This window comes from Erpetoichthys calabaricus, chromosome 7 (assembly GCF_900747795.2).
Source record: "Erpetoichthys calabaricus chromosome 7, fErpCal1.3, whole genome shotgun sequence".
NCBI classification, from domain to species: Eukaryota; Metazoa; Chordata; class Cladistia; order Polypteriformes; family Polypteridae; genus Erpetoichthys; species Erpetoichthys calabaricus.
In genome coordinates, this window is record NC_041400.2 from 27013813 (window position 1) to 27030181 (window position 16369).

At 37.3% G+C, this 16369-nt stretch overlaps 1 protein-coding gene across 9 annotated transcripts in view; it reads right to left on the reverse strand.

The window, feature by feature from the left end:
- Positions 1–2658: 2658 nt before the first annotated feature.
- Positions 2659–16369, reverse strand: part of susd1 (sushi domain containing 1) — a 92064-nt gene continuing 78353 nt past the window's right edge. For 7 of the 9 annotated variants that reach the window (XM_028804895.2, XM_028804897.2, XM_028804896.2 and 4 more), the window contains 5 exons: positions 11755–11848; positions 8232–8487; positions 6878–6917; positions 4531–4624; positions 2659–3388 (listed from right to left, as the gene is read on the reverse strand). In XM_028804895.2, coding sequence (XP_028660728.2) covers positions 3358–3388; positions 4531–4624; positions 6878–6917; positions 8232–8487; positions 11755–11848 — 515 coding nt within the window. In that variant the 3' untranslated portion in view covers positions 2659–3357. Of the gene's footprint in view, positions 3389–4530; positions 4625–6877; positions 6918–8231; positions 8488–11754; positions 11849–15106; positions 15138–16369 lie in introns of those variants that run through there. The other 2 variants (XR_003716705.2, XM_051930203.1) reach the window with 2 other exon arrangements.

Consider the following 16369-nt stretch of genomic DNA (forward strand, 5'->3'; position numbering starts at 1 on the left):
ACTCAATAGGTAGGCTTCAAGTGTACTTGGGTCCAAAAACTGGGCTTTTAAAGTTGAAAGAATTTCAAAATGTTCGCAAATATCAAAGGAGGGGACTAAAAACCCCTCTGGTTAAGCAAAAACTAACAAAGCTCCTTGAATATTTAACAGATTAGAAAAATGATATTTAAATAACAAAAAAAGGACTAAATAAACATGAAATAAACTTGAGTCAGGGTAACAACCTTGGCTATGCTATAACAAAGAGAACCTGGTTGCCATAATAAAAAAGAAAAGAACAGAAATACTAAGTAAGAAAGTAGAATGTAGGTTAAAATAATACAGAATAATGTAATGTGTGTCAAGATCAGCTCCCTACATTCCAAAGCAGCAAAACACATCTGAGATAGAAATGTAATGTACAGTTGGACGCTTGCTTGTTTATGGATCACTTTGCCATAGTGGTCACATTCTGTGTGGAGTGGAGTGGACACAACTTCCCTACTTCAGCTCCACTCAAGGAATCTCAGGTGATCCAATGCCAGCCAAGCCTAGTAGTCCTTCCAGAATTCTCTGGATTGTGAGTGGCTGTGTTAGTTTCCCCCAGATCTCCTTCAAGTGGCCCTCATCCAGCGCAAACTAAATGAAAGCTAATGAGGAAGGACCCTCACTAGATTTCTAAACTATCTCTGCTGCTTCTTTCTGACCTGGAGCAGAAGTAACTCTACATTGAGATTCTTCTAGATTGTTGTGCACCTCCCTTTGCTGTAAATTCCAGACAAATCTCACTTAAGATGAATGTATCTATCTATCCATCCATCCATCCATCCATTATCCAACCCACTATATCCTAACTACAGGGCAATGGGGGTCTGCTAGAGCCAATCCCAGCCAACACAGGGCACAAGGCAGGAAACAAACCCCGGGCAGGGCGCCAGCCCACCACAGGGCGTACACACACCCACATGCATGTATTTGGACTGCGGGAGGAAACCCACGCAGACACGGGGAGAACATGCAAACTCCACATTGGAAGGACCCGGGAAGTGAACCTGGTCTCTTAACTGTGAGGCAGCAGCACTACCACTGCACCACCGTGCCACCCGAATATATCTATAATTTCATTTTTTTAATTCTTCAAAATTCATGGCTATTCTGTAGGTGGGAAGTTGGTACTACCTCCAGGTTTACCACCACTGTCTGCTACAAGTCCACAGTCCTGCCACTACTCCACCAGTCCATTGCTGAAATTGTGCGATGCAGATAATGTTGTAACATGATGCACTAGTAACTGGGCTGATGGTATGTCTGAGCTCCCAAACACAAGTTAAAATACTGATGCTGAGAACATGTGGAGCAAACAACACCCCCAGTCTCTCATTGTTGAAGTTCTTTCTTGGTGATAATCAAGTTAGCTCAACATGATGGAGATTTCTGCAAGAGATGATCGCAGACTTCATGTGTTTTTTTTGGAAAGATATAACTGGTACAACTCAGATGTGCCTCTGTTTAGGTACTCTACTGTGTCATAATCTGGGCTTTGGTTCTGTACTTTAATTTTTGAATGTTATTAAGTTTGTTTTTTTATTTTTGTTTACTTTTTTGGTATTTCACTGATGTCATTGACGTGACGTCTGGGTCTGTCACAACATGTTAACAAAGTCAAAAAGTGGCAGCAACCATTTGAAAACAACATGGCATCACAGAATTTTTAAGACATAGTTATAAAAATGATAATAAATCTGACTTGACACAATGTAAGTTGAAAACAGCTGTGAAAGTGAATTCGCTGTGTTCAAAAACCAAAATAAAAAATAGCAAAAACATTTATTAAGCCAAGGAAAAAAATAATGAAACACAGGCTACCATAACAGTGTCAGGCCCCAATGTCAGTGTTCACTGCAATAAGTCTTCCTTGCCTTGCTGTGTACGAGATAAACAAAATGAGCATTATTGTTAGCTTTAGTTATGATTTTGTGAACACCTTACAAAATGAACATGAAGTAAGGAAGGACTTGCTGTGGGTAACAGGCTCTCATACTTGTGGTTTTTCAAATTCTTCTTTTCTTCACAGGCGTGTCTGCAGGTGGTACAGCGATGCCACACTGCCTATGTGGGCTCTTTCTAGTAAGTCATGCTCTGTGTTTTTGTCTTTTTGACCCTTCCTGTTACCACTGGCTTGCAGTAACTAATAAGCAATTACCAAAGGTTTCTAATGACTCATTCATTTACTTCTGTTTATCTCATTATTTCTTTTGTGTTTTCTAACCTATGGGTTGAGAAGTTTCCAGGCCCTTTGTATTTGATTTTGTCACGCACTGACTACCCACTCCTGTTCCCACAATGCTGTCTTATTTTTTTGACAGCAGCTTACTACCTGCCTTTAGATTTGGTGAAAAAATAATTGAGCAAGCAGCATGAGAAATTGTTAGTGATAATCTCCATCAGCCACAAAGATACTTCTTGCCACAATGCCTGTAAAACAATTCATTATCACCTACTGGTAATGGAAATTTGTTATGGGGACCCCAAGGGATGAACTTATTGGGCTTTTTAAGGCCCAATTATCAAAGTCAGACTTCAGCACTGCTGCTAGATAGAAAGGCCTTACAGCTTTCATACCCATTGCACTCCTCTTGGTTCCTCAAGATCCACAGGATTGACTATACACAGGGTAAAATTATCTGTAAAATTTATTAATATGTAAGATACCCAGACCCAAAGTTAAATGTACAAGTTACAGTGCAAGATAATGATTTCAGTTTAAAAGATATAGTAAATGATACCTTAAAAAAATGTAGCATAAAGAGGCTATGATACCCACTGACACTACGCTCCCAGACAGTAATTGTGATTTCTGTGCAGATTTTAACATATAATTTTGCAGAAGTAATAATAAAAGGAAATGAATAAATTATATTTAATAATAATAATTACAGTGGCAATGGAACCCATTGTTCCTTACTAATACTAATTTAGCACTAATCATCAGGCCTCTCATATGGTTTCGCACAATGTGGGGGGTAATCACACAGACTTGTGCTATACCGGAGTGTTATCTGCATGTCTGATTTTGTGCACATTGTGGGGAGCTGCAGTGAGTCAAACTAAAGCTCTGATAAGACACACAAGAGGAGAGTGGGTGATCATCTTACTGTACATGTCCATTATTACCACCCCTGGTAGAAGACCTGCAGCTGGAATTACTGGAAAACATGAAGATTACTGGTGGCTGTCAATCATTAGTGACACTTCTCTGAGGAATGTTAGTCAAAGGGTGAAAAATGAAAGCACAGTATGTGCATAGATCTGATTCCACTTCATGTCGTAATGTAACCCCAGGGCAGCAGCATGAGAGATGGTCAGTGATGATTTCCATCAGCCACAAGGATACTTCTTACCACAATACCTGCAATCAAGAGTCAAAAATTCATTATCACCTTCTGGCTCACATACCCAATTGTACCAATAGACCTCCTGAACAGGACAGCACTATAAATGAGAGACTTTAATTGATTTATTCATCCATGCATTTTTGAAGTCACAGAGTCATGACATAGCTGAAGCCTATCTAGACAAAAATGAGGGACAAGAATGAATCCTGGAAAATCAGTCAGCAAATTGCAAAGGCGCACACCTACTACAGGCCAATGTCCTCACAGGTGGCTCAGTGGTAGTGCTGCTGCTTTGCAGTAAGGAGACTGTGGAAGATTGTGGGTTTGCTTCCCGGTTCCTCCCTGTGTGGATAGCACTTTGAGTACTGAGAAAAGCGCTATATAAATGTAATGAATTATTATTAATGTAGTGTCACAAGTCAGCCTGACCTGCATGCATTTACGATGTGGAAGGAAACAGAGGTATTCAAGTTAAACCCACAGAAAGAAATCTCCAAACTACAGGTAACAAGTGATGGGTTCACGGTTAAAAATCAGGTCTGTGGAATTGTGGTCTTCCATGCTGCTCTGTGTAGCTAATTAGAGCCACTGAGTGGGTCTCAGGTCCATCGCCCCTCAACCATTTACATCTATTCCTCGACACCTGATTCTTGGATTGCAAGGATTGAGAAACATCCTTGGCATTCAGTAAGCTACTGTACTAGTGTCAGAGGTCAGAAAAGATATGTGCTGCACTTTAAAAGCCCCCTCTACCAATACAACAGCTGAATATTAATATGAGGAACAGCCAAATACCTAAAGCTAACCCTGAAAGATCTGAACATTGAGTCTCTTCATATCTGAATGCACTCTCTGTGCAATCCATGTATTTGATCTAGCACTTTTAATTGTGAGTATCTCACAAACCAATCTCTAGTCCTTAATACTGTATCCTCATATATACAGTTGTGCTTGAAAGTTTGTGAACCCTTTAGAATTTTCTATATTTCTGCATAAATATGACCTAAAACATCATCAGATCTGTACTTCATTAAAATCATTAAGAAAGTTGCTTGTTTTTTATGTGACTCACTTTGCAAGGAACTAGTTTCCATATTCTGAACATAAAGGGTTAAAGTTGTATGCTGGAAAAAAAAAAAAAACAGACAATACATACCACACAAAGGAATTGCCGAGGAACACAAAGAATGCAACAAGCACCCCAGAGCCGACAGCCAAGATGGTGATGTGCTGTGTGGTGTATGACGGACCTAAGAAGGAGAGAAGGCATATGGAATAGTGAAGATGATTACTGGCGGCACAGAAAATCATTACATGGCATAGGCTAAGACCTAGGGGCATGCAGAAATGAGACTGGAAAAGGTTGCAGATTAAAAATAAGCTCTTGCTAATTGCTGGAAGCCACCCAGGAGCTCTTTTTTTCTTGCCAGTAAATGAGTTGTACACAATGAAATTGTGTGTGTGAGTTTCTGTTTTATTGTTTTTATTGTTTCCACTAAGGGAAGAAACTAGACATGAATATGTGTGCCAGTGCTGGGCAATAATCTCCAGACATATTGATCTGAGAGTGGACTAACAGCAAAGCTCCAAACATCGTTGAGGTAATGGACAATCTGATCACCTTTAATTTTTTTGAAGAAGTTCTCAATCAAAGAGGAGTAAACCTACTCACTCACAGTGTTTACCTGTCCAGAAAGCTAAACATTAAATGCATAATCTCTCTCCAAGACATGCTCAGTGCTTATTACTAAACCATTTCAATCCAGTTTAACATAAAGCGAGCCCAAACATAAACCAGCAGCACCAACCATACGGTAGGAACCAACCTTGAACACCAGGCCTCCAGCAGACCTTGTGTGAGAGAGCATGGGAGAGAAACAGCATTCACAATACAGTATATTAAGCAACCAGCACTAATGATGATTAAATGTCAGATAAATAATACCATGAGAAATCACACAAAATGAATGTCTTTCAACAGAGCGTCATTTAGTGCAGCCATCAAAAGCAATGACAAACATCAATATCCAATATTCAACACCAAAAGGAGAAATGCAAATGAATATTCATTAATTTTGAATTTTATTAAATGGGAAAATTCCTAAATCAAATTGTGGGTAACTAATCGATGTGATTCGTGATAATGATGTAGATTTCTCCAAAATATCAATATGGGCACACTCTGTAAAGAGCTGTAAAGATGAAGGGGCACACCTGAGCCAAAGTAAACTGAGCACAGGACCTCAGGGCACTCCCAAGCAACCCAGACACGGGCGAGCAGAGCCAGGCACAACAAATTTTCACATACTCCAAACAGACATTTTTTCAATATAAAGAAATTGCATTGAGTTTATCATGAAAAGCTGGAAATTTTGACTATGATGACCAACTTTACTTTGCTATAAACATCTTAACAATATGTTAAATTACAGAGGCAAGTAATTGCTTTACAGTTCTGTTCATTCTTAAACATATGGATTCCTTGTCATGATTTTGTTTTTTTTTTTGTCATTTTAAATTCATTTGTTTAGTTTTGACATGCGTGATTTATTTTTATTCATATTATTTATTTTTTTATCATTGCTACAAAGATATTATCATGCTGCCATTTTGAATATTTTGATTTTATCATGGTCACCATCATTTTGTTGAATAATTGCCATAGTATAGACATCTTTTTTATTAAAAAAGGTATTTCTGTGAGTCATTCAACCAGTTTGTTACTTGTGATGCCACTGTGGTGGACTTATTTAAAATGGCATTACAAGATGTGTGGTGTCTTAGTTTTGAGATTACTTTTTTAAAGATACACACCACTTCATAGTGAGTTTGTTTTCTCTCTGTATATCTTGGAACTTTCATTTTTGTTTTTGGTCACAATTATTTGACTAGTAATTTTTCAGATTAACTATAAACAGTGCCTTTACTCTCCTGGTATTCAGATCTTTATGCCTGACCATGACTCCCTACCTCTTGGTAACATATTCAATTAGTGGAAGTAGTCAGGGATTCCAATGAGTTACTTACAAGTAGTTAAGGCTTTTTCAGCCTCATCTGTTTTGTCTTCCATCTCCTGGTGAGAAAAATTGCAGAAACTCTGAAGTTTCAAAGTGTGTATGTGTTTGTATACGAGCCCAACATATTCCTAACCCAATGACTCAGACACTCTGTTCAAGATCTAAATGGCTCTCATGCTGGGGTGTGATGAGGACACTGGATGTTCTGCTGAGTCTGTTTTCTTAGTGTTTATTTTGCTAAACATTCCTGAGGCAGACGTACCCACAGACACTAGGAAAACAAAGAGACTGACCAGGTTTTGTCTGTTTACTTAAAGATAATTTTGTTAAATTCTTTGAAGGTTCATGGGTGCTGACCAGTAAGAGCTCTGTGTCATTTACTGTACTCTCCGCTTTCATCAAAATAGAAAGATACACAAGATCCCCTGTGTGTTACTTGCTTGATTGTATTTATTGTACAGATTGCTATGTTTCAACAGGCCTTACCTTTAGTCTGCACCCAAAAGACACAGGACTGTTTTTGCACCTACAAATAAATAAGAACTGTTAATATACTGGCCCTTCTTATTTTGAATGATTTAAATTTAATGTTTGATATTTCATTTTTGACCAAACAGATGAAGACTTTTACCATCCCTTCTATCTGGACCTGTCTATTCATAACAAAAAACAGAAAGCAGTATTTTTAAATGCTCAAAGTAAACAAAAAATCCATTCTTTTTATTTTAATCATTTTATTAATTTTCTGAACTGACACAGCAGCCAGAAGGCAGAAACTATGAGATCACAGGGCACACTCACACACATCTATCCAGTTTAACAATCCCAACCATTATGATCACTAGGGGGTGCCACCGAGCCCCAAACACAAGTACCACAGACATAGTTCCATGAACTTCAAGCCAGTCCAGTGCACAATAACAGAACCTTGATGTTTTTAGCCATCTTCTTTCACTCCTGCTTGTTGAGTATTGTTCCCTTACTCCTGACACTGACTCCTAGAGATAGGTGAGGCATCCCCTTTTATATTGATCCCAGGAGTAATTCTTGTGCCAGAGCACTGCCTGATGGAAGTATTTTCAGGTCAGAATGAAGCCCCTTGAAGTAGGGGCAGCCTTCCCTTGTAGCTCTCTCTGTTTCTGACAGGGCTGTCCCACGGGACTTCAATTCCACGTCTGCCCTGTGGGTATTCATGTGGGCATTGTAGCCCAGGGAGGCTGCCATCTATTGTGTCGGGGAGCAAATAGCTCATGCAGGTTGCTTCTCTTTGTCCCTCCATTGTAATGGCCTCCTGACCTGGTAAGGAACCTTGAACCATCCCGGCCAATGCTTGGTGTCCATGACATCACATTTTCCAACATTTTTAAAACACTTATTCCAGTTAAGAGGCAGGGTAATAATAATAATAATAATTCATTACATTTATATAGCGCTTTTCTCAGTACTCAAAGCGCTATCCACACAGGTAGGGTGAAAGTTCGGTAGCAACCTTGCATGTTACATGTAAACTCACTCATATGGTACAAATTTAGAATAAACAATCAACCTAAGACACACAGCTTTAGGAGGAAATCAGAAACACTTTCAGATTATAAGATTATATACATATGCTAAAAGATAGCATCTCCTAAAATAACTGAATAGTGTCCATGACTATTTATGGCATTTAACATACAAGGAGTTGTAACTTTAAAAAAATGCCCATATCTTTGTGGATTATGAATTAATAACACAGTAATAAAGTGGTCAATTGGTTTCACTGATAAATCCTTTACTCTAAAACTCATTCAGATTTGTTGTTTGTCATCGTAAATGAAATGAAGAATGATTTGCTGCCTACCTGCTTCCATTCGCTAATGACCCGCAGGATAATGACGTAAGCTCTGCTCTTATCTAAAGGAGCATTGTAGTATTCCCCAAAGAAGCGTCTATCGCCAATCAGAAATACCACTTCTTCAGATAAATCCTCAGCATGGAATTCTGCTGCCAAATAGATCTGCTCATTCTCATCTTGGCTGTAGAAATTTGGTATATTATGGGAGCCACAGTCAAAGTCCAAAGATCTGTCCTGAGATGCAACAATTACCTGGTATAGACTGAAACAAAAACATTATGTTTGCAAGGGAAATGCAACTAACTCCTCACAGAAAAACACTCTTAAATATTTATCCTATAATTTTAATAGACCCTCAGCCAGCAAAAACACAGTTTAAACAACAGAATTCTAAAAGTGCAAATTTTATTACTAATGCTTTTGTCTAATGTCATTCAACACATGGAGACTCAGTCAGGTAACTATTACAAATGGATTGTCCTCTAAGTTATCACAACTCTGCAATAGATAAGTGGGAAATGGCAACTGAAGGATAATATAAAATGTACATATATACATATGAATCTATATAAAACAATTTGTGACAGTGCTTGCAATACAAAGCACTATTAAAAAATGAAGATTTATTAAGGAACACATGCAGCAATAACTTGTGTGACCAACACGGAGACCTGTTGAATTTTAATTGGGGAATTTAGGATCCCAATTCAAGTATGGGATCTCCTTTTACTTTGTGTGGAGTTGCCCAAGTATGCTACAGAGTAGTATGTAGCCTTGACTTGTTACACCATAGTTTGCCAGGTGTATTGAGGAAGACAGCTCATGTGGCTCCCATTCTTACAACTTTATTGTACTGGATGAATGCATGAATACCCCAGGCCATTAGAGGGAGCTCTCCTCATACAACTCCAAGTAGTTGCAGAGGTGTCTATAGAAGAGGTGAAAGGCCATGGCTTAAAAACCTCTTCTGGCCATATGGTCAATGAACTTGTAGAGTTGGGAGGTAGAGCTGGACTAGGACTATACTGGCATGAGGAAGTGAAAGCTAAAGGTGGAGACAGAGTGGAGATTTTATAGGAGGGTTGGAAGGTAATAGCATATTATAGATATGGGAAATTGGACCATGTGAAAGTGAAGGTCCATATGTATAGAAAGGCCAAGTGGAGAGTTAGGTTGATTCTTTTGAGTTTTTCTTTGAACTCTTGGTGTCCCCCTGTTTCATTGCTTTTAAAGTAAAGCCGATGTTGCTGCTTCTGCTTTAGCTACTTGAATTCTGCTTTAGGCTTGGGACAGCTAAAGAGTGCACATTAAAGTTCACGCTGTAAAATGTTTAGGTGCTACGCATTATCTATGACATAATAAACAGTACTTTCTTTATGGAGTACCTTAAAGTTAAATGGCACTGTATGTGATGCTATGCAAAACAAATCAAGAATAACTGATTATTTAATTGATATTGAATTAATTTATAATTTTTAACTACCCTTTGGCTCTCCATTAGTCCAGACTGAGTAGATTTGAAAATCACTTACATCTTTACATCCCAGGCTGAGACTGGTAATTCCAGTAACTGTTAAAAATTGCTTCATTTGGATTAAGCAAAGGACAAGGTGAAATTGTTTTTGTTTTAAAAACTACAGTTCACAATTACATCCCTTAATTGTGTAGCACAGTGTTGTGATGCTTAGTGCTGCTGCATCACCACTCAAGGAGCGATGTTTGATTACAAGCGTCGTCAGTATCGTTGGCAGAGCCTGTGTAGAGTTTCCTATACGTCTGAAAGATGGACAAGTTTAGTTGATTATTAAACTGTTCCATTATGAGTATGGGTGCCCAGTCATGGAATGGTATCTCATTTTGAATGGGTTCATACCTATTGCAATACAGGAAGCATAACCAAGCTTGTCCCAAACGGATTAAGGAGCTGTTTGGGTACAAAAGTTTTTGAAACAGGAGACTGTGAGCGCTGAAGTCGAAATCAACAACGGGAGCCTAAAACCAATTTTTAATAAAGAACAATTTCTTTATTCTTTTGTTCTTTATTCTTGGTGAGTAAAAAAAAACTGTGAGACTGCCCTGTTGGAGAATGCGGGCAGACTGCAAAGAAAAAACAACAGTTCCCCCTTTTATCACCTAGCTTGTTCATTTAGCTACAGAGAGAACAGAAAAAAACATAAGAGTTCAATTTGAGGTCGTCCATAGATTAGGGGACATCTTAAATTTATGACATAGGAGTACAGAAAAACAAACAGCAGTACCAGGCACCTACATTATCTAAAGAATGTGCCCGTCTTAGTACAAACCCATTTTAAGCAGTTTTCTTAAAGTTCATTGCATTAGTTATAAAGAGATTACATTCTTTTAATTTTAATATCTTCATTAGATTATATTTGTTTGATTAGATTAATAATTCTTATTTATTAATTCATAAGTAACTTGTTTTCTTATAATATTAAACAAGAGTAAAGAAAGATCACATTGAATTATAATATCACAGGGTGTTCTGTTAATATCAAGAGGTTAGCACTTTCACATAGAAAAATTAAATCAGTCTCATATTCTGTGTATAAACATAATTCATTTCCTACCTAAATGCAGATAAAATCATATAGAATTATAAAATCATATAGTTCTCTGCAGCATGATTAATACAAAATTCAGTCATTGGTATTTTGTGAGTTAAATACTTATAATCAATCATCTGCGGTGGGCTGGCTCTCTGCCCGGGGTCTGCTTCCTGCCTTGTGCCCTGTGTTGGCTGGGATTGGCTCCAGCAGACCCCCGCAACCCTGAAGTTAGGATATAGTAGGTTGGATAATGGATGGATAGATGGATACTTATAAACATTACAGTTAATAATGTTTTTTCTGTGTTCTCAAGACCTACAGCTTTAGAGCTCAAGTTGAATTTTGATATTTACTGTTACATATACAGAGTACAGAAAAATTCTTTCTTCAATGTACTCTCTGCAAATGACAATGATACTGTTACTACCTGCATGTGATCAACATGCAAAATGTCACCATTTTAAAGGCACTATAATCATCAAGGATTACTAGTTAAAATCGGCCATTACCTAATAGTCCTGACTTTTCCCAAATGTGATTGTTCAAAATATAACCTTTAATAATCAGAAGTACTGGACTTCATGGGATGTGTGAAGCCCAAAATGTAATTTTCACAACATCTCTATACTGCTGTGTAGTAGATTTATTATGGATCATTAAATCCAGTAAATATGTTTGTTTCATAAGTAGCTTGTATATTAATGTCCATTTTTATATTTTTGAAATAAATTTCTACTAAAATCCAATAAGTTACTGCTCTCAAATTTGTACCTTCCTTTTCAATGAGGAAGACAATTGTTGAGCTATATTATATTATCATTGATAATTATTTGCTTAAAAAAATTGTCAAATAAAAAGCAATTTGCACCAGGTACTGCAGGTAGCATGCCACTATGTGGGCTCTTTTTGACATGTTACTGTAACCGTTAAGTGTACGTATTCTAATAAGATTAAAATAACACCTTATAGGTCCATTTATATCAGCCATTTTTCGGAAAGTGAAGCTAGGCAATGGATCTTCTGCTATTGGGAAAACAATTTCTGGCACTCCAGGATCTGGAAGTGAAAGAGAGAAATTATAAAATGGTGGCAAAAGGGCATATGATAAGGAGTAAGGTAGTTTCTGGGCCAACTAATAAGGAAGTAACCACAACTGTTTAAAGGAGAACAGACAAGGTGCAACAAGAGGGCAGTGGCCTTGTTGAAATCTACATGGAGGACTGGCAGAGGAATAGCAATAGTCCTTCCTTTGAGGTGCATCAGGAATATATAGTAGTGACATTCTCCTGCCTAAGGCCTTCCGACAAACAGTCACATAAAAAAAGGGATCAGCATACTGACGGAGCAAAAAGCCAGAGGCAGATCCATGAGAAAAGAACAAAACATATGAGTGTGTTTATTGATTTTTTAAAATTGCCTTTATGACTAATTAAGCATTTCATTATGCCAATTAACATTAGCGTTTGCACAAAGAGAGGTTTTACATAAAATATTCATATTCACAGTAAATACACACACACACACACAAACTCTACTATATATATATATATATATATATATATATATATATATATATATATATATATATATATACATACACACAGAGACACCATACTTAGGAACACAGAGACAGACTAACAGGGGAATGTACACTATGCAAGCAGAAGGCCCAACTCATACAAGACTTGCTATTGCATCCAGTTCACTTCATGGAAACCCCCAAAATCAACGTTGGGATGACAACACTAATGATACTGAAAAATAAAGGACAAACTTCAGTATGTGTAATCATTTGGTTCTTGGATGATTGTGGGATAAATGCTGCACCAGTTCTGCAAATGCACTTCTTTCAAGTTATGCAGTAGGACCACAGGGCTATGCAGAGAGTGGTGCAGTCAGCTATACATATCATGGGTTGTGCATTCACTAACTTCCAGGACATCTACACTAACTGATGTCAGATCAGGGCAAAAAAATTATCAGTGATACTGACCATCCAAACTATGGCCTCTTCTCAGTGCTGTGGCCAGGAAAATGGAGACTGAGGAGGAATGTTTTCCCACTGTCTGTCTGCATTTTAATATTATCTTGAATGTGGAAAGTATCTAAAACTACATGATATCCTATCATTAACTCCATTAAATTATTTAGTTGTTATTTATCACATATATTATAATTCTATGATAATGCATTCTATTGCACATGTTTGTATTCATATTTATAACATCATGTATTAGTGTTATTGTCTTTTATATTCGCTTGAAAGAAACAGTCTGGGAGTTGTATAATTTGTATGTAACAAATAAAAATTTTACTTGATTTGAAAACCTTTTGTATCTGTGGGGTTACGAAAGATGTTCCATTACAAAATAATGAGGTCCATTCTTAATATACTGTATTAGTTTTGTTTTTTTTTTTGTTTTTGGGAAGCAGAGTGTGGAGCATTTGTATGATAGTCCAAAGGCCACCTTCAATTCCACGACTTCTAACAGCATGTCAAACTTGATGACTGCAGTAGCTTTGGGATGCCAGAGCACATGATTATGAATCACAGAGAATGAGTTCTCAGGAAAGATTCAAAATTCCTGTTCTTCCATGATAGTATCAACACATTTTGCACATAATGAACATGGAGCATCTTTTCCTTTCTCTGCACTGGTAAAACAAAGAGAAGATGTCAGACAGACATTTGTTGTGGCCCCTACATTCTATGAGCTTCATCTATGTTTCTGCAGTCCACAACATCAATTTGCCTTCACTGGTTGAGTCTGTCATTGTTCTTCTGTGTTCCTCTTCTTCTTGTAGATTTGATTGGGCTTCTCTCTGTCTGTAGACACTGTATGCATTGTACTTTCAGCTGAGACCTTGTTGGTTGTCAGCTTTCATACACAGAGCTCATCCCTATGACTTGTGACATTGCTGTGGTTAGTCATAGAATGCTATAACCGAGTTAATGTGGATGTTGCTATACACAATTGCAATCACAGGTGCGCATTGCTACTGGCCACAATTTTCTAAGATTATGTAATTGATGGTTATGGCTAAATTTTGCTGGAAAAGTCACTAAGTGTGATGGGTGCTTAATTTGTCACAGTTTTAAACACAGACCAAGAGGTGATACAAGAGAAAAAAAAATTCATAACCAGAAACACTACATGATTTTTAAGAACTTTCATTCGCATTTCTTCAGTAAAAAGATCTTTTTATATCTAAGATTCCAGTGATGGCCACCAGCAATAACTGGTGACATCATATTTACGCATTGTGCATGCATACCTTCATGTTGTTGCCACAGAGAGTCCACAAATGTTTTCCTTCCTTATTCCCAGCACCATGAGGTGCAAGGCATGAACCCGCCCTGGATGTGGCACCAGTTTATCATAGGGCACATTCATACACATTTAAATAGCCACTCACCTCAGGCCAAACATGTTTTGCTTATAAGATGCAAAATGTATTCCAACAAAAATCAAAAAATATTTCTCTTAATACAATAATATTGCCTATGAGGTGCTAAAATATGACAGTAACATGTAGATCTCAGAAATCTCTAAATTGCTTAACACATTCAACCATAATATGCTCTCCTTCTTAGTCTGAATTTTCATTGTGATGTACATCTACAGCACTAGTAAGTTTAACACAGCACTACTACTACTCCCATGATATGAAATATGTCTTTTGACATATTTTCTTGGTCAAATCCTCCAAAACATTCCTAACATCTATATCATGTTTGATTTTTGCACATGGGTGTGAGCACCATGTAACCTCACTCATTACAAACTCATTTTCTGATCTCCACAATGTTGCACAACTCTGTAAATATCTAATAATGATACTTGCTGCAATTCTGGTCCTCTGTTTCATAACCTGCTTCAACTACTGTAGCCAACTTTTAAACCCATGCAAAAATGTTAAGCGAATTTTTAAAATTCAACCAACCAAGGTTTGACTTACACAAAATTACACTATCACTCTTATTCCCTATCAGTTAAAATGGTTGCTGATTCTATCATGCATTATTTTCAAACATTACATAGTTCTTCCTGCAAGCATCTGCACTACAAAAACCGCTCTCAACAGCCATCTGCAATTAATTCTATATATGATTTCTTCATCATGATTTTTACCTTTCCCTAACCCAGTCTTAATACTCTTTGGCTACTTGTTATTTTATAACACTTTTCCACTAATTGGTGTTTTTAATAAACTTACCTACTGGATCCATTTACTATCTAGACTGTCAAGCTTGTATATTCTGTATTGTATTGTATATTTGTATTGTATATTCCGCCTGGACGTGTGCCCTACAATGGACCGGTGCTACATCCAGGGTTGGTTTCTGCCATACACCCAAATGTGTAATACAAGAGTCAGGTTTAAAAAAGACATGAACGGGTAGCAAACAGATAGATGCTTATACAATCACTTATTTTTAGCATTTTGACTTGTAATTAGGCCTAATTTATAAGAGCTGGTAAAATGTGCGTTTTTTTATTTTTATATTAAAAGCTTTTTCAGGTGAATCAATGGAAAAATTCAAATTAAATGCATTGACATCCTGCCATTGTGACATCAGTTCTGTCTCATACTAGGTATGTACTAAAATTTAGGGCAGCAGTTTTTGTTATATTTCTTTGGAATTTTATGGCCAAATGTACAGTAAACAAGGCTTGTTTCTTCACAGAACTTGAAAGACTGACCAGGAAATTTATTCAATGTTTTTTCTGAACCTTAGGTCCAATAGCAGCATTGCCACAAGCTGGGACCCATTCTAACAGCATTGGGCAAAGTGCAGGAAAAACCTAGAACAGGGTGCCAGTCTACTGCTGGGCAATTTCATATATACAAAACTATAATCACTCACACCACACCAGCTTGGAGGTGAAATTTAATGTAATTTAAATACAGGGCCCTGAAGCAGTGAGACAGCAGTGCTACCCACTGGACCACTATACCTTTATCATTTCCTAACTGTATGACAATGAATTTAATATGTAGTCTGGACCTCAATAAAATTAATAAATAATAGAAAGCACCAGTGGACCTGGAAACTGATCTCTTTTGCAACTTTAAATTCCAGCTCACTGTAAATGCTCCACCCTGACAATACACAAAGCAAAAGAGATGCTGGCTTGCAAAATAGGAAAAAAAAACAACATGTTTGTGGATATTTGGGAATTGAAACCTGGCAGGCTGGCTCATGCAAGGCTTTTAAACAAAACGTGTAATCATCTAACGTTATTACAAACTTGGGATTATCGGAAAATTACTGTGCTGAGCACAACTCCTGGATAGGGCAGGCAATTATGCCAATGAGGGGTCCCTAAGCAGCCATTTCAAGGCAGAAATGGCAACCAAGTACTTTCAGTAAGATGATGAAGCTATAAACAGGCCTACTAGATTAAATTAGAAGGGCTCATTATGATGTTTCATCCACAGAAGTTTGACTCTACCAAAAAAAAAGTGAATCTTAAAAACATATTAAAATGCCAGAGTAACTAATGATTTATATCATCTCCACAATTTTATTGTATGTACAGGAAATTAGAAATTCAGTAAAATATTTCTTAC